The sequence below is a fragment of the Diplotaxodon limnothrissa genome, linkage group LG7, assembly GCF_057381915.1.
Source record: "Diplotaxodon limnothrissa isolate DT_005_m linkage group LG7, D_limnothrissa_male_GT1.1, whole genome shotgun sequence".
Classification (NCBI taxonomy): domain Eukaryota; kingdom Metazoa; phylum Chordata; class Actinopteri; order Cichliformes; family Cichlidae; genus Diplotaxodon; species Diplotaxodon limnothrissa.
Genome location: NC_140602.1, coordinates 69,075,693 through 69,103,276, shown reverse-complemented (window position 1 = coordinate 69,103,276; position 27,584 = coordinate 69,075,693). Strand labels below are relative to the sequence as shown.

The following is a 27,584-nucleotide window of genomic DNA, read 5'->3' as shown; positions in this document are numbered from 1 at the left end:
AAAAAAATGATTTGTTCACATAAACTGCTTCTGTCACTGCTATTTAAAATGTATATACATCCTGCAAACTTGGTATAGCATCTTACATGCAGGTTAGTGCATGGAAATTACGGAAATAATTAAATATGGAGACAGCGCTGGGGAAGTAAATAAAATTGAGAACAAGCACAAAATGGATAAAATAAAGTAGTGACATAAAAAATAATGCTTGATGAAATGTGTGGTCTTGAGCTCCGATCCTATCAGAGACCTGGAAGTGTGGGTGTAATGGTGGTGACGGAGAGCTACAGAAGATGGAGGTGCAGTACACCGCGCTGGCCTGTAGGGGTCGGTGTGACCCGGTGCGCTTCTCCCCTTTAATTTGTCCACATCAGATCCCATAAATGAAACGTTCGTGTACATGAACGCGTTTCTTCTTCTGTAAAAGTTTTACTTGGACAGAATCAGACTCAGGACGCTATAATCGGCGAATCGGCTCGTTTTAGCAGCTTATTTATCGCAATTCGTCTCGCAAGGTTGATAAGCTCGTAGGGCTCCTGGCAGGCTGCTGCTGCTGAGGCTGTTTGGCTTTGACATGCTAAACCCTGGATGACCGAAGGGACTCGTTAATAGCAGGTAAAATCAGTCTTCTTCCAAATCATCACATCTGTTGGCTCAATTCCGTGTTTGGAAACGCTAACGTGTCACTACGCTAAGGCAACAGTAAATCCCCAGAAACGCTAATGCTACAGGCTGTATTTTTGGTTTTAGCTAGGAGGCTAATTTAAAAACTTAAAGTCCCCGTTTACTGACAGACGCACAAAACCGAACAAACAATTGTTAGATAACTATGGATAACTTCAAATATTAATTTATCAGTGAGCAGCATAAAACTCCTCCTTGCACCTGTCATGTGAACGGTACCGTGACACAGTTTATTAGCTGCTTCCAGCGCCACGCCAGACTCCATTCACAAAATGTCAAATTTAAGAGTTACGACTTTAGTTTCATTTTAAGTTACCTTCTTGTTTTATGGATATCTATACCACAAAACAGGAAAATACACATTAAATTGTATTTGTTTATATATAATAGCAAATCGAAGAAGAACATCTAGGTGTTTACTCGAAACAGATGGGTTGATAACCCAATATAACACAGTAAAAAAAATCATAATAGAAAGGGAGAGTATGAGTGAACATATGAGATAATAAGACTTAAAAGAGTGGAAGAAAACCCTCAGGCCACCACTGCTAAGTGTGAAGTGCAAGTGTGCCAGTTTAAAGCTGCATTTCGGAGAAACCTGGAATATAAAATCCAAGTCCTTAGTGATGCGAATCAGTTAAAAAGATAAAACACTCCCGATTTGTCTCCTTGTTTTGTGTTGAAATGATCCTACTTTTCCTTATATTCCTTCATGTCTCCTATTCTAGTGGTGAATATTCATACTAAACATGACCAAAGTTTTACTAAGACCAGTGTGTGCATAAACATCCTACAGCTTGTGAGGGGCAGCCAACCAGAAGGTGGTTGACTTAGAGGGGGCGGAGCTAATACCGCTCATTAGACGAAACAACTAAGCATCCACTCAGGAAAGTGAGTCTGTGAGTCATTGTGTCTTCAGATCACAGGACTTTGGTGTGACTGGGGTTTATTATCCTGAGTTTGGACGGTGATCTCGGTGTTTTGTTGGTGATGCTGTTGTTCCCTTCAACCTGAGGCTAAGACATCAGCTGTGAATGTGGCTCAAGCCCGAGTGGATGGACATTCCTCTGTCTGCTGTTTTGCTTCCAGCCTGGGAGGTCACGAGGGTCACGTGATGTTTTTTTTTCCCAGCATGGAGCTGCTCGGGTGGGGATTTACTGTGTGTGTTGTGCTGAACTGGTTTCCAGTGCGTGTGTGGGAGCTCAGGGAGGATGAAGCTGACCTCTGAGGTGAGTGGATCACCTGCAAGGTGTGAGCGGTCAGTTTAGAGATTTTTAAGAGATCAGAAAATGTTTAAAAACGTATTTTTCTGTCATTAAATAAAAATCTGACTCTTTAATGGGCAGAACTGATCGTGTTTTCTGTAGAATTGATCTGGTTTGTTGTGGTTTTGGCGCGCAGATGAATGAAGTGTTTTTAAATTAAATTTGGCGCTCGTACAGTAACGTTTGTAATCTCATGGATGTGCTGCAGAGTATCATTTCAGTCATGTTTTTATCAGACCTCTCAGACCACTTTCTGTTTTCATTGAGTTTTCTTTGTTGGCATTGTTTCTCCTTTTGATGTTCAGGCTAGAAATGGGAAGAAGAACAGATTACGTGGATCCCACGCCTTTGTTTTATTAGCTGTGCTGACTTTTTAAAAGGTAAATGGTGTTTTAATAGAAAAACCCTCGGACTCAGCAGCCAAACTTCTTAAAAGAACCAAGAAAAGTGAGCACATTACAGCCCTTCTAACGGTTCTGCTGTTTGGATTGATTTTTACAGTCTTATTGTTATATTTTGAAGCCCTGCACGGCCCCTGTAAAGGTACTCGACCTGCTGTTCTTGTTCCAACTGGTGTGCGACTTCTGATGTTAGCGAGAAGGGTTCGAGCTGTTAGGGCTTCTGGATTGTGGAACAACCTGCCTGAGGAAATGTGTGTCTTCTTTACAATCACTGCTAAAGACTCGGTTACGTCTTAAGACTTCATCTCTGACTGTATCGTTATCATTTTTAATGTTAAAGTTTACGGCAGTGCAAATACAAACAGAGTGAGCAAGTATGGCTGTTTGGAAGGTCTGCAGGAGGAAGCCTCTTCTCTCTAAAATACAAACAGCAGCACAGCGTAGCTCCACACTCCTGGAACAGACAAGACCACAGTGGAGATGTTCGTCCATCACGCACAGCAGCACGTCTGGAGGAAACAAACACCTCATACAGCCGTCAGCACGGTGGAGGAGGGACGATGATCTGAGTGGACCATGAGCTCCTCTGTAGAGTCAGTGTGAGGCCGTGTGTCCCACAGCTGAAGCTCGGACCAAACCGGGTCATCAACAGGACAAAGATCCCAGCACAGCAGCAGGTCTGCAACAGAACGACCGAAGAAGAGAAGAACGGAGCTGCTGCAGAGCTCAGAGAGCTGTGCATGAGTCTGAGACCCTTTTGCTTTTCTCTGGTGATCTGTGTTCTCTGGGTGAGGTGTAAGAGCTTCACCTCAGGCCGAACACATCTGGCTGATTACACATCTGCCGCCTCAGTGAAGGAAATCACACTTTTATAACCTGTGGGAATTTTTAACTTTTCACTTGCAGAAATGTGAGACAGAAAATGGAGCGTGGTGGTTTTTACTTTCCTTATCAACACAACGACAATGAAACACCGCCTTTGTCTCCGCGAACACATCGGACTACAAACACGCACATTACCAACTCCGGAAGACGATCAAAGCAGCCAAACGTGAGTACAGGGACAGGGTGGAACAACAGTTTGACAACCCGCGGAGTATGTGGCAGGGACTAAACACGATCACAGACTTTAGAGGGAAAACCAGCACACCGCAGACCACGGCCTCTCTGTGTGAGGATCTAAACGTATTCTACGCTAGATTCGACACAGCGAACACCATGAGACCGGACAGTGTGCGCACCGCGGATGACGTCAGTGCGCACACTGTGTCTGAGGAGGATGTGCGGAGGTGCTTCAGGAAGGTGAACGCGCGCAAAGCTACTGGTCCGGACGGGATTCCCGGCCGCGTCCTCAAGTCATGCGCGGCTCAGCTGGCTGGAGTGTTCACGCACATCTTCAACCTTTCCCTCTCTCTGTCTGTAGTCCCAGCCTGCTTCAAAATGGCCACCATCGTCTCTGTACCCAAATCCTCCACCATCTCCTCATTGAACGACTGGCGACCTGTAGCCCTGACCCCCATCGTAAGCAAATGCTTCGAGAAGCTGGTCAGGGACTTCATCTGCTCTGCACTACCCGACTCACTGGACCCTCTACAGTTTGCATACCGCCACAACAGGTCCACTGATGATGCCATAGCCCTGACACTACATACTGCCCTGTCACACCTGGAGAAGAGAGACACGTATGTGAGGATGCTGTTTGTAGATTACAGCTCAGCATTCAATACCATCGTTCCCTCGAAGCTGGACAGGAAACTGCAGGATCTAGGACTGAGCAGCTCCCTCTGCAGCTGGATCCTTAGCTTCCTGTCTGACAGACGCCAGGTGGTCAGACTGGGCAGCATCACCTCATCCCCCATCACACTGAACACTGGTGCTCCACAGGGGTGTGTACTGAGCTCTCTCCTGTACTCACTCTACACCTACGACTGCACAGCCACTAACAGCTCCAACATCATTGTGAAGTTTGCGGACGACACTACAGTGGTGGGTCTTATCACCAACGGTGATGAGACGGCTTACAGGGAGGAGGTCAGCGCCCTGACCCACTGGTGTCAAGACAACCATCTCACCCTCAACGTCGCAAAGACAAAGGAGTTGATAGTGGACTTCCGGAGGTGCAGAGAAGTACACACCCCCATCACCATCAACGGCGCTGCTGTGGAGAGAGTGAGCAGCTTCCGGTTCCTTGGCGTACATCTGGCTGAGGATCTTACGTGGTCAGTACACACAAACAAAACAGTGAAGAAGGCGCAGCAGCGCCTCTTCTTTCTCAGGAGACTGAAAAGATTCGGCATGAGCCCCCGCATCCTCAGGACCTTCTATCACTGTGCCATTGAGAGCATCCTCACTGGATGCATCACCACCTGGTACGGCAACAGCACCGCCTACAACTGCAAAGCTCTCCAGCGAGTAGTGCGGTGCTCTGAACGGATAATTGGAGGTGAGCTTCCCTCCCTCCAAGACATCTACAGGAAGCGGTGCCTGAGGAAAGCGGGGAGGATCATCAAGGACTCCAGTCACCCCAGCCATAAACTGTTCAGACTGCTTCCATCAGGAAGGAGGTTCTGCAGCATCCGGTCCCGTACCAGCAGACTGAGAGACAGCTTCTTCCATCAGGCCATCAGACTGCTGAACACGTCATAGACACCTCAGCTTCACTACTGGAACTTCAACATTATGCACTCCACACTGTATATAAATGCCACTTGTTTTGCACATATTCAACTCTGTATATTTTATATATTTTATTATTATTATTATTATTTTTTTTTTTTTTTTTTTAACTATTTAATTTGTAAAAATGTGCATACACACACACACACACACACGTAGGAAAATATTTAGTATACACATCCAGAAATGCATACACTATTATATATTGTACATATATTTATTAGTTTCAGGTTGGCCATTCTTGTATTTTGCTCGTTTGTGTTGTTGTGTTTGCACATCTCTGTTGCTTGTGGGGCTCGCACACAAGAATTTCACTCGCATGTGCTGTGCCAGTGTGCCTGCACATGTGATGTGACAATAAAAGTGATTTGATTTGATTTGATATACCAGCTAAATGCAGGCAAGGAGATGACCTGCTTTTTTGTGCATTGTTTCCACAAAACTCCGGTTGCAGCTCACTGATGTGTGGGGGAAAGTTGTTTATTATTGAATGCATGAACTGAGATAATCAGTTTAGTCCCAAACACATCATTCAGATCCTCACACTGCAGACGCTACAAACAGGGAACGGCTTTTACTTCAGAACTGGACTAAAATGCCTGTTTATTGAACTAGCTGCTGATTACGTTTCAATCAGTCGAAACAACGAAAAAATAATCGGCTCTGTTACAGTTGGTGCATTCAGTGTTTTACCTTTGAAAGGTTTAGAAAATGTTCCACTTCTTTCAGTAAATCCAGATGCTGTAACAGCAGTTCTAATCAGACAAGCTTGACCAGTGTACACCTCTGACTGGTTCTTTTGAAGAATGGGAACAATTTTAGTTGACACCAGTCTTTTGGTCATCGGTGTGAGTGATGCTGATATGCAATACTTCTGCATTTAGTACAATTTTGAAAACAGTTTGGTGATCAGTGGAAGTGTGCAGGGTTAAAGATCAGAAATTAGAGCCTCTTATTGCAGGGCAGCAGCCCGAGCAGAGAAGATCAGCCCCCCCAGCCACCTCCTCCACGCTCATCTAGGGCTTGTGTGTGTGAATGGGTGAATGTAGTCAGGCGTTCCCGGGAGAGCCAAGAGACATTATCTCTCCAGTGAGTCCTGGGTTTACCCCGCGGCCTCCTCCCAGTAGGACATGCCTGAAATACTTCACTCGGGAGGGATTCATCCTAGCCAGGTCCCCAAACCAGCTCAGCGGACTCCTTTCAAGGTGGAGGAGTAGTGGCTCTGCTCCGAGCTCCTCCTGGATAACTGAACTTCTCGCCCAGTCTCTAAGGAAGAGGCCTCAGAGACTGGGTCAGAAGCAGATAACTTTTAAACTCTTTGAAGCTGGAAGACCGCTCCAGCTTTACAGAAGCTTAAAAGAAGTTAGCTTTGATAGCATGGGTTTTTTCAAAATAAAAGCGCTGTCACACCCAGGTTCAAAACGATGTGTCTTCTGTTGAAGGCATCTACAGTCCTGTAACACCTTCAGAGGACTCGCGGTTTACAGCTGCAGGTAGATGGAGTCAAAAGTTCAAACCACCTAACTGCTCACCTCTTTAGGCTCGGTGAATTGTAATTAGACATTAACGCTCTTATTTGCAGCATTAGTAACTACAGACTCGGGGAGATTTTTCCGAGGCCTCACATCCAGCCTGGCCATGTTGGAGCCGGTGAAGCTTTGTCTGGATGGAGGATTATTAGATCAATCGTACGGAAATAAACCAGTTCAATAAGAATTGGATCAGCTGAGAGAGAAGCAGCCCTGGTTTCTTCAGATCCAGGCAGCACAGCTTCATACGTGACCGTGAGCGACTTCTGGGGGGCCTGAACACTGCAGATTGACAGAACGAGATGGGAACATAAGCCCCACCCCCACCCACATTAGGCTGGAAACGAGATTGAAAGGGACTTCTTGTCCGGTGGCCTCAAAGACCATAAATGAGCTTGTTTTCAGGTCTTGTCCTAAGATTCAAATTTGGAGGCATTAAGGAATCATGAGATCTTTTGTCGTTGTTGTTGTTGTTGTTGTTGTTGCTTGGCTTTTCTCAAACATCAATGAGCAGTATTGCCACATGCTATCGACAGGAAACCAGCAGCTGCTCTCAGAGAGGCTGATGTGGAAGATTTATTCTCTGCAATTATTTATAATCCCCAGAAGATGAGTCCTGACAGGGCTGCACCCCACAGTCCTCTCCCCACGAAGGGTTTAACTGGTCACATACTTATAAAAGTCCTTGACACGTACTTGGTTGATAATTAAGGTCTTTCCTCCCATCATCCTCCTGTCCCGTCTGCAGGATCCAGACCTCCAGCTCCTTATGGCTGTATATGATGAGAACATCCTGAAGAATCCTTTCTACCTGGCCTTGGAGAAGCAGAGACCCGACCTTTGCAGCCAAGTGGCAGAGCTCCACGGCATCGTGAGTTTGACCCGTCATCTCATTTATGTCACCAGACAAGCCCACCTGCATGTATGTGAGGATCAGCTACCGGATCACGATATCAGACGGCGATTAATCAGAGAGCGCTCTGTCTGGGTGTCACATAGCTGTGAGTCTGCGGCGTCTATATTCACTTAGATGATCAATGTTTTTTAAAAATGGGTGGAAAATGCTTCAGACTGAGCAGATGTGATTAAATGTAACAGTAGGTAGGGCTGTTCGATATAACGATATATATCGGATGACGATATAAAAACGTCTGTCGTTTGTTTCGTGGTGTCGCAAAATAAACTGTTACAGCAATATTTGTTCATGCTTTGATCACTGCAGTGGCTGTATTCATTTCTTAAAGTTCTCTCTTTCTCTTATATTTAATAAAACCACATTACGGACGGACAAGCGCCTGTTTTTATGCGTTGTTGTTAGCAACAACGACGGTAACGCCATCGCATGTCCGCTTGTTTATGTTCCACATAAACCTTTCACAATAAACCTCAGGATCCTGTTGAGACTTTTCAAAATAAACTGAATCACGTGAAAGAGCAGAGTGTTTACAGATGAGAAGTAAAAAAGACGCCAGGTGCTAAAAAATAAAGCTTAGACTCAGACATTAGAGCAGGCTTCTCCCCGCAGCACGCCGTGTAATAAATACTCACAAAGAAACGGCGCCGTTACAACTTATGTCTAAAAATGTATCGTTTCATGCATCGGTTAAAACTCGACTCCAGCTACACGACGCACAGCTGGAAACACTTCACGCAGGTCGAGCTGCCCGAGATTCACAGACTTTACAGAAAATGTTACATTTTTGATTTATATCGTTACCGGGACGACAGATGTCTTATATCGGGATATGAGATTGTGGTCATATCGCACAGCCCTGATAGTAGGAATTGTGAATGAACAAGCAGAAGAATTGAGCTTCGGTGACAGGGTGAGGAGCTCAGGTCCATCTGACCCGGCTGCCTCACGGAGGAAGTGATGTCAGGCATGAGACCGCGAGGCAGATCCAGCACACGCCAGAGAGACGGCGCTGCTCGTCTGTGTTAGGAACACATCAGTGTGCAGCTGGAGACCCTCGTGTTGCTTCGTCTGCAGGTGGCTGGGGGTCTGAGCGTCTGTCTCTGCTCAGGAAGGTTTGCACTAATAAACAACAGGGGGGAGGTGAAAATGAGGAAACGGCACAGAGCTCAAAATAACTGCAGCAGAACCTGAATAAGTCCAGGTGTGAGCCGGCTGCAGAGCTCTGCCAGTTTCTATCACAGAACAGCTTCTCGCTTCCTCCTCAGTGGTTGAAGGCTGCGCCTACAAACAGCTGAGAATCACACCAGCCCCTTAAAGCAGGTTAAAGATCAGAGTCGGGGACGTTATCTCTGTTACAATGTTTGAGGTAAAAGAAGCGCGCTCAGCCGGGGTTTCAAACACAGCGACACCTTTACACCACTTCCTGCCTCACGGTGGGTCAGCGTGGGGTTTCTGGTGGTTTCAACGCGCTCTGCTGCCATCCCTTCACTCTCAGTGAGTTAGAGGAGCATTGTTTTGGTCGGACTGTTAAAGCGGGGTTGATACATTTCATTTGGCTGTCAGTGAAGCGCAGAGATATCAGATGAGCTGACAAGCTGCAAAGCGGCGCTCTAAACCTCGTTTGAGCTTGTTAAAGATGACGATCGGACGCCTGGAGCAGCAGATGAGAATCAGATGTCTGAACGCCGGCCAGTCGGGTCATCTGCACGCCGTCAAAACATCAGTGGGGAAAAAAAATGCGTGTAAGTGCATTAAAGCTGCGGTTCGCAGCAGAGGCGGAAAAATCAGTTCTACATGGCACAGCGTGCACATGCTGTGCATACGTCAGGGCTTCAGCAGCTGCTCTGGCTCGTGACTGCGTCTTCAGATCCTTAATCAAATGCTGCCGATCAGGTCATGTGCATTTATTGACTTCATGTGAACATCTTAAAAACAAATGACGCCTGTTTAATGTCAGTGTTTCTGCGCTATTTTCAGACCATCGGATACTCGAATGTGCAGAGAAACACTGTGGAGCCTCGGCTCTGTATTTTAATACTCCCACCACACACCGAAGTGCCGTATACTTCACGATAAACATCTACTACTTTAAAAGCGTGAGTGAGTTAGAGGCCAGGAGCCATCTCAGTGCTGTTCATCATCTAACTGCAGTTAATACAGTGAAGATTCCACTCTTTGTACCATTTGATCCTATTTTCTGCTTCCTAACACAGATCAGACCTTATCTGATTGTCGTTGGTGTGGAAAGGTCACTCTAAATCTGTGCTGAGTGCTTAATAAATGGAATACCCTGCGTGTCGCCTTGAACCTGCAGGTTCTGGTGCCGTGCTGTGGAAGTTTGACCCTCAGCAGCTACTCGGACTCTCACTTCGACAGCTATGTGCTGCAGCCCGTGGAGGACGGTTATAAGACTGCGGACGGGAAGGTCTGTCTTCAACACAAGCCAGTCTGTGCTGCTCGTTGTTGCCAGAGGCTGAGTTTAAACGCACCGCTGTCCTACTTTTACAGTCCTAAAAATACAAAAAGAGGCTGTTTAACAGCTTTTTACCTCTGTGTGTGTTACAGGAGGTCCGGATCCAGGACAGGCAGGTCCTGCTGGGATCCGGGTTCCCGGCTCCAGTGTCGATCCCCATCCTGTTCGAGGAGACCTTCTACAACGACCGGGAGCAAAGCTACAGCATCCTGTGCGTCTCCAGGCCCATGGAGGTGGACCCGAGCCTGTCCGAGGTCAGCACGCCGTCTTCTTACAGCCTGAGGAGCCTGGAGGACGTCAGGGAGTTCCTGGGCCGCCACGCCCAGAAGATGGACAAGCACATCCAGAGCTTCTGTCAGGCCTTCAGGGAGCAGGAGAGGAAGGGACTCCGGCACCACATAGTAGGGATGACAGACACAAAACACAACCCTGGTGATAAACGGACTAGAGTGACAAACGGGGGTCTGAAGGAAACGGAGCTCTGCGCGTGTCTGACCTAAAATAGCACGCCTCACAGGTTTCGTCATTCTTTTACCACAGACAGGTTTGTGCTCCCATGACTCAGATAAGGCAGAAATACTGATGCAATCACAAGGTTTTTCCAGCTGGTTGGGTAATCCGTGTCAGTGTCTGGTGGTTAGCAGGGCCACCGACTGATTTGAGCGATGGTTTCCCAGCAGCTACCATCGGTCTCCAGCGTCACTCACAGCTGGTTGGAAATCCTCCCTGTGGTTGCAGATGGTTGCAGACTCGTCTCGAGGCCTGTTATTGGCAGACAAGTTGATGTCACATGTCTACAGAACTTGTCATTGTACAGCTGCAGCTATCGCCCCCCAGTGGCCATCAAAAAGAGTGCAGGTTTAAGGCTCCTCCAGCTAGCTTCACTTTGATTTAATACATGACAACAATGCAAACAACACCTCCAGGAGAGCGTGCATCTTTTTAGCGTTAATGTGTTTGAATGTTTTCGAGTCTTTAGGGGATTTTTGCGTTCGATTTTTTTCTTTCCTGCTGAGCTAACAGCTGTTCTGTTTCCTGTCAGGACTCGGTGAACGGTCTTTACACTAAGTGTCTTCAGTGTCTGCTGAGAGACTCTCACCTGGTGAGTAGAAACAATCTTTATTTGTCACGTTAAAACTGGCTGAATGAAAATCCGCCTTTCTCTCCTTGATTTGGAGAATATTTATTTCTGGCTTCTTCACCTGGGGCCAATATTCACTCTTCTATGTCTTTATTATTCGCGTGCTTCTCTGGTTTGCATGGTGGCTCGGTGCGTTCACGGTTATTCGTGTGATTATCTGACTTTGTTTCGTTTGTCCCTCGGCTGCACGATGACATCAAAGGCGTGAGAAACGTGGTCGAGTAACACGGCCGTGCTTTTTGAGCATGTGACTGTTAAAGCTCTCCGTGTCTCCGCTTCGTTTCTTTTTAATAAAACTGTGAGCTTGTGTTTGAGAGCCGATTCTGCCGGAGGGAAGAGCAGCTGATGGAAAGTGCTGATTACTCACTGAGAGGCTGCTGTTTTAGTTTAACAGCGATCCAGTCCGCTGTGAGCCTGAGCTGGATAAGAGATTTGCACCATACAAAGGACGAGCAGTCCAGTCGGTCAGGATGTTGAATCTGTGGCACCAACTACAGAGGTTTTAGCAAAATCACCTGTATTAAAAGGATTCTTATTCAAATCTCTAAAATAACATAAAAATTGGGAGAAAATGCAGATTTCTGTCACTCATTGTTTCTGCTGTGTGCAAACTTGGTGATTCCCTCACAACGTCCTGTGTTAAGGCAGGAAACACAGATGCTCAGCAGTGTGCTGTGAACAATCATGACAGTCCAACATGCTTTTTACTGCAGAAGAAGCTCATGTGAGCGTTGCATGTAAGCGGGGGCTGTACTGAGTCGGCAGCTGTAGTTCAGAAAAGTCCTGCTTTCGTTGATTCAGGCATCTGTGACCTCGGTGCAGTCGCTTCCCTCTTTGTGGGAAATGAAACGAAACAGCACATAAACCAGAGGAAGCATTCTGGTGAAACATCATCGTTGGTCGTTAATGCTTCGTTAGATCAACCTCGTTGTAAAATGTTGTGTTAATGCGGCCACGTTACGTTCATCTGTTGGCTTTGCACACGTGAGCGTTTTGCTGCTGTCATGTGGGGAGGAATCGTTTCCTCCGGTTCGGAAAGGATCGAACCCCAAACAGTGTCATGTGACCGCCGTAACTAATGCTTCAAATCAGCTTCCTTTAATCAGCGTGACCTCTGACCCGACGCACACACGCAGGATGCTGCGAGTTCCTCTGGACTGGATGATTCGATGATATGTGGCCGCGGCGTCTGCGACTCAGCAGTTTTGGGCCTGATCACATCCTCTAACGCCTTCCTCTTCCCCTGCATGCTTTGTGTTTTCTGCAGAAACTTCTGGCAAAGCAGGAGCTTCAGATGACGCTCCTCAAACAGGCTGTGGAGGTAACGTCTCTGGGTTCAGTGAAGGAGAAAGGTTGACACGTAGACGCAAGTTTAAGTTTGCAAGAAAGTCAGATTTCATCAAACACATGCAGAAGCTCCCACAGCTGTCACACGTAACTTCCTGCTTCATGCCAGTGAAACTGTAAAGGAATCTATTAATAAGCCGAATAACTCAATAAGATATTTACAAAAAATAAGACGGAGCTCAATGTGGGCAAAGCTACATGTGACAGAAGCAGCTTAATAATCCAAACATGCAGCTATTTTGGTGCGAGGTGAGAAACTTTGATGAGCTGTTCCTGACACGTATTAAAATATTGGTTTTCCTCTTCTTTCCCCAGATGTACGTTCATCATGGTATCCATGAATTAATCTTTAACTTTGTGGGAACGCTTGAGGCCAGCCAGGTAGGTCTGAGCTCAGATTTCCTCATTAGACGTAACGAGGGAGCGAATAAACCGTCTGTTCGTCCGCTTTCTTCCACCACCAGATCCTGAGTGATCTGCTCACGTGCCTCCTGCATACACACACATCCCTGTGGTGTTTTTGCTGCGCGCTGCTGCAGATATAACGTCAAACACGCAGCTTGCAGGGATCACTTGTCTTTGCAGAGGGATCGTTGTTTCAGTGATGGAAGCCTTAATATTTCTCCTTCTTGCTCTTTATTACTGTGATGACCCCAAAAAGAGGCTTTGACAGTTTCAAAAGTTCCTCTCCCGTCTCTTGTGCTGCCGGTCGACAGGACGCTGCCTTCAACAAAACCACCAGGAGTCTGCAGGAGCTGCAGCAGAAAGAGCTGGGAGTCAAACCCGAGTTCAGGTCAGTTCCACACCGGAGCGGACTTTGAGACCCAGACCTCTGCAGCGTCAAATCTGGTTCTGCTGACAGGTTTAACCAGCGCTTGCTGTTCTGAACACGTTACAGACGATGTTTAAATGTGCAAAATGCCTTCAACGTTTACACGGACCCAGTTAAGGTGACCTGATCGTGGCAGCGTTCCAGCAGCTCGCATAGACAAACACGATACGTGTTCATGGTTTATGAAGTCAAATTTTATTTCAGACTTGTTTTTAAATACGTCCTGGTCAGTCTGACCCGAGGGACAGCTCAGGGTCCCAACAGTGGAGACCATCCAAGGGTTACTGGTGAAATAGAGCGATCATGAAGACTTGCGTCATGTTTCATTGCACCGTGTGATTGGTTCTGTCTCTGTTTTGTAAATTGAATCTGTTGTTTAGCTGTGTGCCTCCTTCCTTTAGCCCGAGCCACTGAAGCTTTGTGAATGTGTCCGTTCGATGTCTCTGACCCATCGTCTGTCCCCCGTTCTTCTGTCTCTGCAGCATAAACTTGTCTCGGGCTAAAAGAGAGCTGAGCCAGCTCAACCAGCAGACGTCCCCCCTCCTCAAACTGCTCTGCCTGCGTAGAGTCGCGCTGACCGCCACCCAGACCCCGAGACGCACCGGTACTTACTCTGTTGGTTTGTGTGTGCGGAGCTAAAACGAGTGTGTGAGCTCATCGACCTCCTTTGTAGGAGAAGCAGTTTAAATGTGTGTGTGGAGCTTCAGCGCTCGCTTTAATGGAAGTATGTCACAGCTCGCCGTGAGCGGGTCCCTTGCAGCCTCAGATTTGCAACACATTGGAACCAGTTCTAGTCAGTCTGCAGCTGGTCTGTGGTGCACCACATACTGCATGCCAAAGCACCCTCGAGCAAGACGCTGAACCCCGAGTTTCCTCAGGTGGATTCATGGATGTTGGGTCGTGCACAGGTGTGGATGAGGCTTGCAGTAGAAAGTAATTTGTCACAGACACAGAGGTTGCAAGTCCATTGGCATTAATCCATCCATTTATTCATTCGCTTCCACTTATCCTTTTCAGGGTCGCAGCACTGGAGCCTATCCCAGCTGTCATAGGGTGAGAGGCGGGGTACACCCTGGACAGGTCGCCAGTCTGTCGCAGGGCCGACACACAGGGACAAACAACCATTCGCACTCACATTCACACCTAGTGACAATTTGGATTATCCAATTAACCTATCCCCACAAGCTGCGTTTCTTTGGACGGCGGGAGGAAGCCGGAGTACCCGGAGGGAACCCACGCAAACACGGGGAGAACATGCAAACTCCACACAGAAAGATCCCGGCCTGATGGTGGAATTGAACTCAGGACCTTCTTGCTGTGCGGCAACAGTGCTAACCACCGTGTTGCCATTAATCCATATTATTGATAATATTAACGTAATATTTGCGATCATGTCGTAGTTTCCATCCTTGGGCTGTGCTGCAAAAACACAAAGTCTGAGAGCTTGGGAGGCCTGCGCTGTTTTCAGCTGTTTCGGTGACACCAGGGGCGACCCAGTGTTAGCCAGCTGATTTAAATGCGGTGCAGATCTAATCGAATTTAACGTCAAATTAAACTTCAGTTTATATCATTTGGACACGTTTGTAGAAAAAGTCCCAAACAGGACAAAAAAAACTGTAAATATCTAATAGTTTTCAATTGGATCACTCTGAGAAAATCACATTAGATCCAGGAGTCTGACAAATGAGACCATTCCTTTATTTTCTCGCGGTGACATAAGAGAAACCACCTTATTAAACGTGTAATGCAGGGAAATGCGGGACTCATCAGAGAGCGGCTGTGCGACTCTTGTGTTTCCCTAAAGAAAAGGACAGTACCGACTCTGTGAGCTTCCATTTGTGCAGTTTGCTTTGGTAATCCAAGCTTATTGGATCACGGCAACAACCCCGCTGTCAGCCTGCAGCGCCGAGCTGACGAGAAGCCAGTTTACTCATTAGTGCTGAGCTGAGGGAGAGATGAACGGGAAGAATGACTCTTCAGTTTCCACTCACTGACTGTGTGTCTCCCTCCACAGTGAGCATAGAAGCCGTGAGCGCCGACGACCTGCTGTCTGTCGTCCTCTATCTGCTGGTGAAGACGGAAATCCCCAACTGGTGAGCGAAAGGGGAACTGGCTGCGACCTTTGACCTTCTGTCGTGAATAAAATGCAGAGAAATGAGGAAAAAATGAGGCAGTGAAAACAAAAAGACGACTCACAGTTTTACAGTTTTGGGTCAAAGGGATGGTATCGCAGCCCTGCTCGATTCTGCAGGTCTCGCATGTGGGCGTGGATAAACTATAACACTGGCTTCACCCACATTTGTGAAATTTGGAACAGTCGGACCAAAAATTAAGTTTTTTAAACTTAACATCTCATTTTGGCAGCGTCTGTGTCCGTTTCATTTATATTTTTAGGTTTTGTGGGTCACACTTTCCTCTTGGAGGTTAAATCAGATCCTTTTGAGCTTTCGATAACGGGCGTGTCCACGATGCCACGGTACAGAAAGTTGCTATAATTGGAATTTATATTTTCTAATGTGCCGCAAACTTCACAACCTGGAGACATTTTAATATTAAAAACATCTCGAGCGGTTCCTGTGTTTGTTCTGCAGCAGAACCTGCTCAGTCTGAACTCTGCAGCGCCCCCTATGAGGCAGGAGGTGAAGTTTTTGCGTTTACTGCACTGTGCAGCTGAGGACACGGACCGGTGGCCTCCAATAGTGACTTTAACAATCAATGTTAATGTTTTATGATCAAATGCATCATTTTTTATTTCAATATTTGATTACTTTATTGAATTCATAATGTTTGTTGACAGTAAACTGTCCACAGCGCGTGATTTTTCCTCTATAAATAAGCACAATTAATCTTCCAGTGAAAGGCAGCCTAACTGGAGGCTGCTGAGGATGATCTATAGTTATGAAACATCATTTGGGTTAATAAGATGTAGCTGGGTGATCTAATTTGTCTTATCTTCAGGATGGCCAACCTGAGCTACATCAGGAACTTCTGCTTCAGCCACTCGAGTAAAGATGAGCTCAGCTACTGTCTGAGCACCTTCGAGGCGGCGGTGGAGTACATCAACCTGGGGAAGCTGCAGAACTCTGTGAGACACAAACACACTGCTGTCGTATCTCAGCAGCTGCTTCACTGTGCTGGAGATCATCCATGTGTTTTCTCCTGTTTTTGCCTCCTTCCTCAGGGCTCTGGTGAGCTCAGCGACAAGGCGCTGTTCAAGGAGAGGATGAGTCTGCTGACTCAGGGTGTAGCCACGCCCATTAATTGTCTGTTTGAGGTGAGCTGCAGCCCGAGACGTTAGCGGATGTCCCATAAAAGATCAGCATGATGTCTAAAACTGCTCCTACATGATGTGTATTTGTTTTTTTTGTACAGTGGGATGTAAAAGCTTCTCCTGATGCTGTGAATGTTTTTACAGATCCTTCGAGGTCCAATTCAGTTTGAAGGAGAAGGAATTTAAGAGAGTGAAATAAAAACTGTTATTTAGCACTTAAAATCTTCAGCTCTGTTCCCTCTGTTGGCATTTCTTCTGTTTATGTTCATTATGTTTCCTGGTGTTTTCCAGGCCATGAAAGTGATTTAAATGTGTAGTAACTATTTTTGGGGGTTATTTTTATATTGTACATAGATCAGAGTAATTACGTCTTCCAAGAAGCTGATACATTCAGATAAACTTATAATTAATCTGTTAAAAATACATAGGAGTGGGTTTGTGGAAGCCGTCATATCCCCTCACCATATTTGAGTACAGTGGCCAGGAAGGACACCCCTCCCCCTTCTAACACCTGAATACAAGCTAACGTATCAGATTGTTAGCTTGAGGGTCCTAAGAAAAACCCACTTTCCCTCAGATAAACAGTATGATTACATTCTCACATGATATGAAAGTTTATTCACTAAGTGTCAGTTATATCCACTTTATAGAAACTTTTGCTGACAGCAGCAAAAACACAATAGCTAACAGCAGCAAAAACACAATAGCTAACAGCAGCAAAAAAACAGGCTAACAGCCGCTAACGGAGGCTAACAGCAGAAAAACGTAGCAGCTAACGGAGGCTAACAGCAGCAAAAACACAATAGCTAACAGCAGCAAAAACACAGCAGCTAACAGAGGCTAACAGCAGCAAAGACACAATAGCTAACAGCAGCAAAAACACAGCAGCTAACAGGGGCTAACAGCAGCAAAAACACAATAGCTAACAGCAGCAGAAAAACAGGCTAACATGGCAGCTAACGGAGGCTAACAGCAGCAAAAACACAGCAGCTAACAGAGGCTAACAGCAGCTTACCAACAGAAAGGTTTACCTCAGTAACACTGTCAGCAGTCAAAAGTGACTCCTGACTCCTCCAGAGTAAATAAAGGTGGATACTTCTCACCCAGCATTGACAGCTGAGGTAAACAGCAGACAGATGTGGAAAACCCCTGGGTTGCATCTGGATGGATCCGCTCCCCAAACAGTGATAGCAACACGCTCGCTGGCTACGGCTGTTATGGGGTGCACTCTGAAAGTCTGAATTTAATGTTTTTGATCTCTCTTGGCTAACATGTTTATCCTATACCCTCCACTATACCGAAGAACACTCATTTGACGGCAATCTACAGTCTTCTGACATCTAGTGGCGAGATTTTGCTAATGCTCAGTTTGCTCCTGTGTGTTTTGTAGCACATAGCAAATGGAAATGAAGAGGAGGTTGAACGCCTGCTGAGTGATGGAGAGGCCGATGAAGATGTGAAGATGTGTCATCCTCTCTGCTCCTGTGACCTCTGTGACCTCCAGCTGTCCGGGTCAGTGTCCAAACTCACACAGACAAACACGCAGAGGTACAGAGAGTACGTCAAAGCATTCACATGAAAATAACGAAGAATAAAGAAGAGTAAAGGCTCCACGGTACAGATTTGATATGACCTGCCTGGAGTTTATGACACACTGATTATTGACTGTGAAGCTGGAAATTCACTCTAAGGCTGACTTTGCCTTTGCACATATGCAGAGAAAAGCTGATGTGATGCCTTCGACTTGTATTTTCATTGTTCAACTGATCATCACTTCCCCTTTTCTCCATTATTTTTGTGCATCAGAGCTTCGAATCAGGAATAAAAACCATTTGTATTTTCACTTCCCACTGAAACCCCCAGACACACACACACACACACACACACACACACACACACACACACACACTTTTAGTGTGTGTGTGTGTGTGTATTTCAGACCGTTATGCAATGGCCCATTAAAAACGAAAATACTCAAAAATGTAGCTGCACCACAAACGCTGTGCAGTCCTGTTAGCTAAAGTGAGGCCTAGCAGAAAGCGCCACCTGTCGGCCACGCCCACCTGTCGCAGCTGAAGCTCTGAAGTAAGAATCAGACCGCAGAGTCTGATTGAGCCTCACTGGTTACTTCCTGAAAGCTCCCTCTAACCTTTGACCAATAAGCTCCTTGTTTGACGCGTTCAGCCATTATTGACCGTAGACTGACTCTGAGTGTTGGCGCCGTGTTTCAGGCGGCTCAACGACCCGTCCATCGTCACGCCGTTCTCCAGAGATGACCGGGGTTACACTCCTCTGCATGTCGCTGCTCACTGCGGTGAGTGGCTGCTAACGCGCAGTGACACAACATGAGTTTGTTTAATACTGCGAGGCACAATTTATATATAAAAAGTATTAACTAACCTGTGTGTGTGTGTGTGTGTGTGGCAGGTCAGTCCCAGCTGATCGACATACTGGTGCATAAAGGAGCTCAGGTGAACGCCACAGACTACCACGCCCTCACACCGCTGCACCTGGCGTGTCAGCGTGGATACCAGGGAGTAACGGTGAGCACGCGCAGAAAACTAAAATCCTGGGATTTAAATTAAAAAAACTGAACTTAGACGGTCTGTTAGTGCAGTGACCTCACAGCAGCCATATTATTGATCAGAAAAAAATGTCATTAAAATGCTCCATAAGGCTCCAGCAGCACAAACACGGTGCAGAGGTCCAGCTCAGAGACTCCAGGTAGCTGAGGTGAAGCTGCAGCTACAGCCGCCTGTGTCTCCACCCACCTGTCAGTCAAAGTCTGGTTATTTTTAACTGGCAGGTTCAAACATCACCTCTACCTTTAAGCTTTAACATAATCCAAACAGATGAGTTATAAGCAAACAAAGTCATTAAACCAGTTTCCAAAGTGAGGACTGAAATGTGTGTTCTGGATCAGCCGCAGCTGTCTGACCTCAGCCAAACAAACTTGTCGTTAAATAAAGACGAATGAACGCTCCAGAGGAGGAGAACATTACAACAAACGATGTCCTTCCTTTGTTTCTGTTGTCCAGCTGCTGCTGCTGCACTACAAGGCCAACACGGAGGCTCAGGACAACAACGGCAACACGCCGCTGCACCTCGCCTGCATGTACGGACACGAGGACGTACGTCGCCGCTCTCTCTGTTATGTCCTCACATTTCATCCTTTAAATGCTCCAGTTGGTTTGAACCCACCGGGTTAGTCTGTTCCAGTAAATAACTCAGCATGTTCATAAATAATAAATGCTGTGTGTCAGTGTGTGAAGGCCTTGGTGTACTACGATGTCCAAACGTGCCGTCTGGACCTGGTGAACGACAAAGGCGACACGGCGCTGCACATGGCGTCGCGCTGGGGCTACGAGGGCATCATCCAGGTGCTCCTGGAGAACGGAGCGAGCACCCACATCCTCAACAAGAACAAGGAGTCGCCGCTGCAGTGCGCCCTGAACTCCAAGGTCAGCGACACTCGATTGTGCCAGAACATGCAGAGGACGCTTCCACTGTGTGGGTGGTGGTTTGAGTCCCTCACCCCACAGCTGTGGTAGCATAATGAGGATAGCAGCTAATCTGATCAGCTGCTGACGGCAGGTCGACTGATCCCCTTTCTCCAGTCTGTCCACTAAACCAGCTTCAGATACACTTTAAAATCAGATGTTTGTTTCATCTCTGCTCCAGGCAGTACCAGAGCCTGGGGCCTGATGCAGACACAGGTCTGCATCAGGCCCCAGGCTCTGGACTTTAGCCCTGCAGAGTCTCTGAGTCATGTTCACTCAGCCTTTCTTGCACGATAAAGGTTTTTCAAATGATGTAAACAGATGCTTCAGGTGCTCCCTGAAAAAGAAACATATTGGTTTCATGGCGCACATACTGTAAAATGAATGTGTTGTTCATGTCTTCCTGCAGATCCTCATGCAGCTGCAGTCCACTCAGAACGGCCGGAAGCGCTGCGGCAGCGGCGTCGACGTGAGTCTCATCTGCACTCACGCTTGCATCGGACAGATCTCCAACATCACAGTGAATATTGTCAAAATCCATGTGACAAAAGTGTAATTGAATACAAAAAGGTTTCCTCACGAGACAGAGCGGCTGCATGTTTAACAGGGGCACTCAGTGAAAAGTAGTTCCAGTGAAACCTGGAACTACTTTTCAACTGGTGAGCGAATGTTCGCAGTTGACTCTGCGTCCTCTCTGGTTTCACCACGTATGTTTGAAACGTTCACCCTGGTGGTCACATTTGACCTGCATTCACACACTAAAGCTAAACTATGTTAGCATTGGGAGTATTTGGAGGCTGGTTGTGTTTTCAGCATCTCTTTTCTGTCTCTCAGTCTCCCAGCCGCTCGCCTCTGGCCTCAGACTGCAGCAGCCGCCGCTCCTCCGTCTCCAGCACCTCCTCCCTGGGCTCGGAGGTCAAACCAGAGGGAGAACGGGTCCGGCACAGAGAGGTGAGCGCTGACCAGGAAACACAACAACATTGCTAGCACCAATAATCAATCGGTCAAACGTTATTTCTGAGAAAGCGTTCATGGAGGTCTGTGCAGCTCCGAGTACCAAAGAAGAAGAAAACGTTGGTGTCTGACGCCTCTGTGTTTGACTGACAGGTGGAGAAGCTGCTGCGAGCCGTGGCAGACGCTGACGTGGAGATGGTGAGTCTTCTGCATTTGTGCTGAACGCTCAGGGTCGCGTTCCCTCGATGGGAAACGTGACGACGTCTGCTCATCCTGTTTCTCAGGTGCGTTACCTGTTGGAGTGGATGGATGAGGAAGAGGAGGATCAGGGAGAAGTACGGTCGGAGGCTCCGCTTTGCCACCCTCTGTGTCAGTGCCCAAACTGCGCCCCCACTCAGAAGGTACGCCGGCGGCCCGTGCAGCAGCGTGGATGCGGCGCCATTTCCATTAAACTCTCTGATCTTCCCGCAGCTATCGGTGCAGCAGGCGGGAACTCTCGGCGTAAACAGCTGCAACGTCGACGGTTTCACGCCTCTCCACGTCGCCGCCCTCCACGGACACTTGCCGCTGGCCACCCTGCTGATCCGCCACGGGGCCAACGTGAACGCCCGCACCAACCAGAGCGCCACGCCACTTCACCTGGCTTGCCAGAACAGCCACATCCCGGTAAGCGATAAGGGAGAAGTGAATGTGTGAGCTTTCCGTGCACAGGATGTAAACATGGAAAACTTGGCCACATTGTCAGGAAGACGTGTCGGAAGTTTTGGCTGATGTTAGTTAGGTTTAAAAGAGTTACTCAAATTTTGATGAACACGTCACATAAGGAGCAGAAAGTCAGGCTCTACAGCAGCAGATTTCCAGGTTACGCTGCTGTTTGGTAAAAACATGCTTAGATTAGCCTGATGTGCACAAGTATTATCAAAATAATCTCACTAGATTCTTCTTGGCTGCAGATCTTCACTGTTTTCCAGAAACAAACTGGTGCCCATCCTGTAACTATTTTATAGCCAATATTAAAGGAAGACAGGCAACATCATCTCTGAGGCAGTGACGTCAGAGACTTCAGGACACCAACAGCTGGCAGATGTTGCCTCAGATTCAGTAAACTGCAGGACACGTGTCCACCAGCAGAGCTTTAGTTCACAGCATCCTCATTGTTGGATGTTCTGGATATCACCCAGGGGAAATAGAAGTTATGCAATGGGCACAAAGACGGACTCAAACGTGAACAATCAGAAAGCCGGACTGCAGAGCACAAAGCTGACTTAAAGTTCATTTGTTGCACGAGTCTGCTCGCTCCTTCGCTCGTGTCGCTGAGCAGAGAAACGGCTCAGAAAGAGGAGTCCAACCCCAAGCGTCAGTTTCAGGTGCCGCTCAGAGGTTTTCTCCTCACTGAGGGGAAATGTGAGCTGTTTATTCTGCACGGTCACTTTCTCTAATTTCACCTTGCAGCCTGTTTCTGCAGGGGTTGTACTTTCTTAGACGCCCGTGTAGAGCTGAGCGGTGGAAACACAGTCTGTCTGTGACTCTGACTGGGACCCGGCTAATTGCTGGTGACCACTACAGTGGTGTGTGTGTGTGTCTGTTGGCAAAAAGTGATTTTATTGTCATCGTTGTGAAGGATGATGTCATTCTGAGTGTCATGGTGATGTTTAGGTGGTGAGGTTTCTGCTGGAGTGCAACGCCAAGCTGAATAAAAAGGATCACTATGGCAACACGCCGCTGATCCACGCCTGCCTGCGTGGAAATCTGGACACAGCCACCATCCTGTTACAGGTGAACACACGCACACGCACGCACGCGCGCGCGCGCACACACACACATTAACTCTGAAAGTGTGTGTGTTCACAGAGTAATGCGTTGGTGAACGTGGCGAACCTTCAGGGGAACACGGCGCTCCATGAGGCAGTGCGGGGCGGGCATCTGGCGCTGGTGGAGCTGTTGCTGAGGGGCGGAACCTCTCCTGGCATCAGGAACAAGAGGCAGAGGACGCCGCTGGACTGCGCCTACGAGCTGGGCGGAAAGGTCGTGGAGTGCCTCACGCTGAATCTGAGGACCCACAGGGTCCTGATGTCAGCGTCATGGCGTCGCTCCGTCTCAGTGACCAGGCCGACTCCACGGTGCTGACATCAGGGCTCTTTGCAGGTCCCGCCTTTGTAGTCCAGCAGAATGAATTTGAAGCCGATGCTGATGTCTGATACATGATTTTAAAATCATAAAATGTGATGAGCATGAAACTGCACAGCACCTTCCAGTATGTTCAGCTAGCTGTAGCTCCCAAAAAGCTTCAGAGTTCATAGAAAGCATGAAAGTAAACCCGCTCAACTCCAAATGTATGTCTTTGGACTGTGCTAGGGTAGCTTTGTATGATTCACAGCTCAAAATAATCCAAATGTGTGTAACTGGAGCTCAGCGCCAACACAGAGAGCTTAAACGGCTCGCTGACCTTGCAGTGGCCGGTGCACAATTGTATTTATTAAGAATGGGACCATGATCTGCTGAATATGAGAAGTATAAACTTCGTCTTCTTTTACTTTGGAGTCGTTCCTGGGGGGTTCTCCTGGAGCTGTTAGCTCTTCATCGCTGCACCGTCGTGCAGGTCTGAAGACTTATCTTCCTGTTATCTCGTGCAGAACACTGAAATCCTGCGAGCTCTGCAGAAAGCATCTGGACTCTCCCCTGATGATGAACCGATCAAACTCCTCTCCGTCCCCAAAGGAGCTCTGGGTAACTAACACCAGCAATAAATCCTACAAAGCAGGCTTTACTTAAATTTCATTCATTAGAATGGGGACTGTGATCCACAGCCGTGTAATCAGGATCGTTTCTGTGCTTTTGCTCTTTCAGCTCATTCCTTCGTGCAGCGTCTGAGGCTGCAGGATAACTCCAACAGCAGGAAGCAGAAGCTGGCTCAGTCCATCAGCAGGTAGGCCGCAAACAAGCCACGAATCCACACCAGTCACAAGAAACCATCCCACTCATCAAGGGAAAGCAAACCACACGTGCAGTGACTGCTCTGCGCAATCGCAGTAACATTTCTGAATCTTTTCATATTCACGATGCAAAATTCTTAGAAAGTATTCGAGTGTTTGTTTTTTCCTCGTGAATATTCTCAGAGGATATTCAGTCTTATTTCTCAGGAATATTCTGAGATTAGAACAGAAGAACAAACTGAGGAGGCTGAGCTGAAGATGCTCAGGTCTTCGTTGGGAGGGAGGAGGATGGATCAGAGTCGGAGAGGCTGAGATGGTTTGAGCGTGTGCAGAGGAGGGAGGGTGGAGATGGAGCTCAGAGGAGGTTCATGGATGTAGAGGGCTGGATGACAGGGTGAGATGGAGGCAGATGATGCGCTGTGGCGCCCCCTAGAGGAAGCAGCTGCAGGATTAGATTAAGAGAAAGTTGATTCCTCCTAAATGTGATTTATTCCGCTTTATTTCTGAGTGTATTTCACAGACATTTGCAGCTTTTAGTCTGAGAGAATATCAGAGTTTATTTCTCATGAATGTATGACTTTAACCTTCCACCATCGACCCTCAGCCCCATTTTTCTTTCCTTTTTCCCACCTGCACCTTCAGGATGCAGCAGATGAGGAAGGGTTCTTCAGGTTCTCCACCCAGGTGTTCTCCAAACCTCAGCCAGGTACACGCGTCTTATTCTCTTATGTATTTTGGTATTTATCGGTGTTTCCGGTCTGGAGCAGGACTGACTTTAGTTCTGCTGCCGTTTCATTGCAGGTGAATCCGGACAGGTGGAGGCTGAGGCGAGGAGAGACGGTGGCGGTCAGCAGCCCCACAGGAAGCCTCAAAGAGCGGCGCCTGGCTCGCTCTCACACCCTCGACACCGGAGTGCACACGCCGGAGCGAACGCACGCGCTGACCGTGGCTGACCCGACAGACGTCGTGTGCGCTCCTGAACTACCCGACGGCGCCGAATCGCTCTCCACCGACGCCTCCAGCTGCAGCACGGGCAGCGAGACCTCGCCGTCCACACCGTCAACTACATCATCGCAGGTCGACAGCTCGGCCGACGTCCCGCTCGCAAACATCCTGTCTGCTCAGTCTGACCCCGAAAGCCAGACCGACCGAGATTTACACGCAGACTCTTCTGACGGCCGCCCTCGGCCTGGCGAGGAAGCTGAAGGCTTACCGTCAGAGCACAGGGATGAAGACTCCACCCCTTATCCCCTTAACCTGCCCTCCCCGACCCAGAGCGAAAGAGTCGAAGAGAGCAACGCCAATCAGCAGCCAGAACCCAGCGCACAGTGATGCAGGGAGCGCGAAGCGCAGACGGCACGAGTAGCAAGAAGACCGCCGAAAGAAAAGCACACGAGACTCCGGATCCTCACGAACCAAACGTCCTCTCACTGCAGCGCGTCGGGTTGTATTTGTCCCGCTCGGAGGTTTCCGCCTCCTCAGGCAAACTGAAAGGGCGTCGGGCACCATCCATGTTTTGCGTCAGTGGGGACGTCAGAGACGGCCCTGACTCAGACACCTGGATCAGGTTTAACCCGCACAGGCTCGGCGCCGCTCGCGCTCCCTTCTCACTCGTTAACATAAACTAGAAGCTGCATTTTTTCCACTGACAGGTTTCCGAACTTTGTTTTTCAGATGTTTGAAAACTGCTCGGCGCTTTTGTGCGGAGGCGAGCGAGATCCAAACCATCCTCGCACGGGGAACTCTTTACATTGAGCTTCAACACGAACGTCTCAGCTGAGTTTAAAGCGCTTTCCACTTCCAGCCTTCACGGAGAAAAAGGGATGCAAGCTGATTTCATTTCTTGCTGTTTGAACGTCCTCGCTGTAGTTTGTGCTGCTGCTCTGTGGCGCTGACTTTTTTACTTTGGTTTAATCAGGATGATCTTATTTTATTTAGGAGGGTGGAGCTCCGTGTGTCTCCCTGTCCGCTGCTGAACCTCGCTGCGAGCTTTTATCCAGCAGATTTTAATCCAACACCACCGCCGGCTATTTTCCAAATCAAGCTGTTTGAAGGATTTCCGTCTTTTTACCGGCGCTGATGATTTTTGAGCACCAACATTAACACCGCTGACCCCTCGAGTGGAGAGTGAGCCACGTTTATAGTTTGATAGAAAAACTGTATGGAGTGAATTCGTATGACGTCCATCTGAATACTGTAACGCTTAACCGATGGGCGTGGCTTCTTTTGCAGAGAAGGATGGGCTTCAGTCACAGTCACTGAACTGGACCTGTGGACTGTTTGTGCTCCTCACAAACTCTCATGTAACACTTGAACCTCATGGCTGAGGCCATAAACTCATCAGGAAGTGTTACTGACTCACGGTTTCCTGTACAGGAAGTCTTTTTGCGTCGCCCCCTGCTGGTCGTTAGAACGAATGCACCTTAACGCGCTTCAGCGTTGACTTTCCTACGGCCATGTTTTTTATGCTATGACGTCCGTGGTGATAATTTAGCATTTCAGCCTCTCGACCAAATCCGTGCACAAAGAAAACGTGACAGCGGCCACAAACGTGGAGTGCGAGCGTTTCTAAACGGTCTTTGGTCCGAAGTCAGAGCTCCATCAGCTCAGGTGGTTTATTAACCTTCAGTAAGGACGTCGAGAACCGAATCAAACTGTCTGAGCTTCCTCTTGATGCCTCATGAAATCATGACATCATCGAACACAAACTGTGAGTCCAAACCCCAAAAACCCGACTCAGACTGTTCAGCCTGATGAATGACTGAAAACTGCAACAAATCAGTCTGATTTTTGTCCCTCTGTCAGGTTAATTTCTAAGTTTCGGTCTCTGTGCTTCATGAAACGGTTGTAGCTACCTGATGAAACGAGCGCGTCTTCAGAGGAAAAAGACAAACTGTGGTATTCCATCACAGCCGACTGTCCTGCTGTTTAATGTTTCATATTTGTGGTTTTGACGGTTTTACTCGAGAGTCGATTTGATGGTTACGAGCAGAGTGCTGCAAACGTGTCTCCCATCAGTGTCACTATTTCCTGTCTCCCTCACACAGGAACCACCTTTATGTTTGAACTTCGTCTGAGCGGATGTCAAAGCCGAGTCTTAATGATGATGTGAATGTGCCTTATTTAATTTAAACCCAAATAAACAAGAATAAACCTGCGATTCAGACAAATGACATTTGGTGTTGTTTTTGTTTCTCAGTGTCGTTGAAGCCGGTCTCTGCTGCTTTTCTGTCATGTTCTCATTAAAATTAGCCGATAATCAAACCAGACGGGACTTCCTGGTCTGAGGGCCAGCCCCGGGGTCCAGTGTAATTATTTTGAATCATTCAGAGCTGCTCGAGCAGGTTTGGATGGTTGGCCTCAAATGTTTAAGGTGGAAATGAGCAGAATCGATTTAATCTGCAGAAAAAGAGTTGGAGATGACTAATGTGAGACTGAGGAATTGTTTGGTTGATGAATTTTAAAAAGCAGAGATGTTTTAAATGAAAGGTGGCAGCTGCACCAGTGTTTTTCATTTAGCAAATGGAACCAAGTTCAGCTTTTGGCACTTTGCACCAAATCATTTTCCTGCAAGTTGTTTCAACAGGTGTCGTTACAGCGATGAAGGGAACGGCTTTGAGCGGGGAGGTCGTTCTTTGGTTTCACGTGAAATCTGAGCTGCA

General features: G+C 47.6%; 1 protein-coding gene across 1 annotated transcript; it reads left to right on the top strand.

Moving 5' to 3' along the window:
* Positions 1 to 381: 381 nt before the first annotated feature.
* Positions 382 to 27,083, top strand: ankrd27 (ankyrin repeat domain 27 (VPS9 domain)). The gene is made up of 28 exons (XM_085360215.1): positions 382 to 615; positions 7,304 to 7,426; positions 9,786 to 9,896; positions 10,037 to 10,345; positions 10,987 to 11,046; positions 12,353 to 12,406; positions 12,748 to 12,813; positions 13,149 to 13,225; positions 13,747 to 13,868; positions 15,279 to 15,357; positions 16,223 to 16,349; positions 16,446 to 16,538; positions 17,926 to 18,047; positions 18,767 to 18,849; positions 18,963 to 19,078; positions 19,574 to 19,666; positions 19,799 to 19,996; positions 20,445 to 20,504; positions 20,870 to 20,986; positions 21,143 to 21,187; positions 21,274 to 21,390; positions 21,461 to 21,655; positions 22,646 to 22,765; positions 22,841 to 23,014; positions 23,623 to 23,716; positions 23,837 to 23,915; positions 24,565 to 24,628; positions 24,724 to 27,083. Exons 2-28 carry the CDS (start codon positions 7,325 to 7,327, stop codon positions 25,252 to 25,254), a joined length of 3,408 nt encoding a protein of 1,135 aa, XP_085216341.1. The 5' UTR covers positions 382 to 615; positions 7,304 to 7,324; the 3' UTR covers positions 25,255 to 27,083.
* Positions 27,084 to 27,584: the final 501 nt, after the last annotated feature.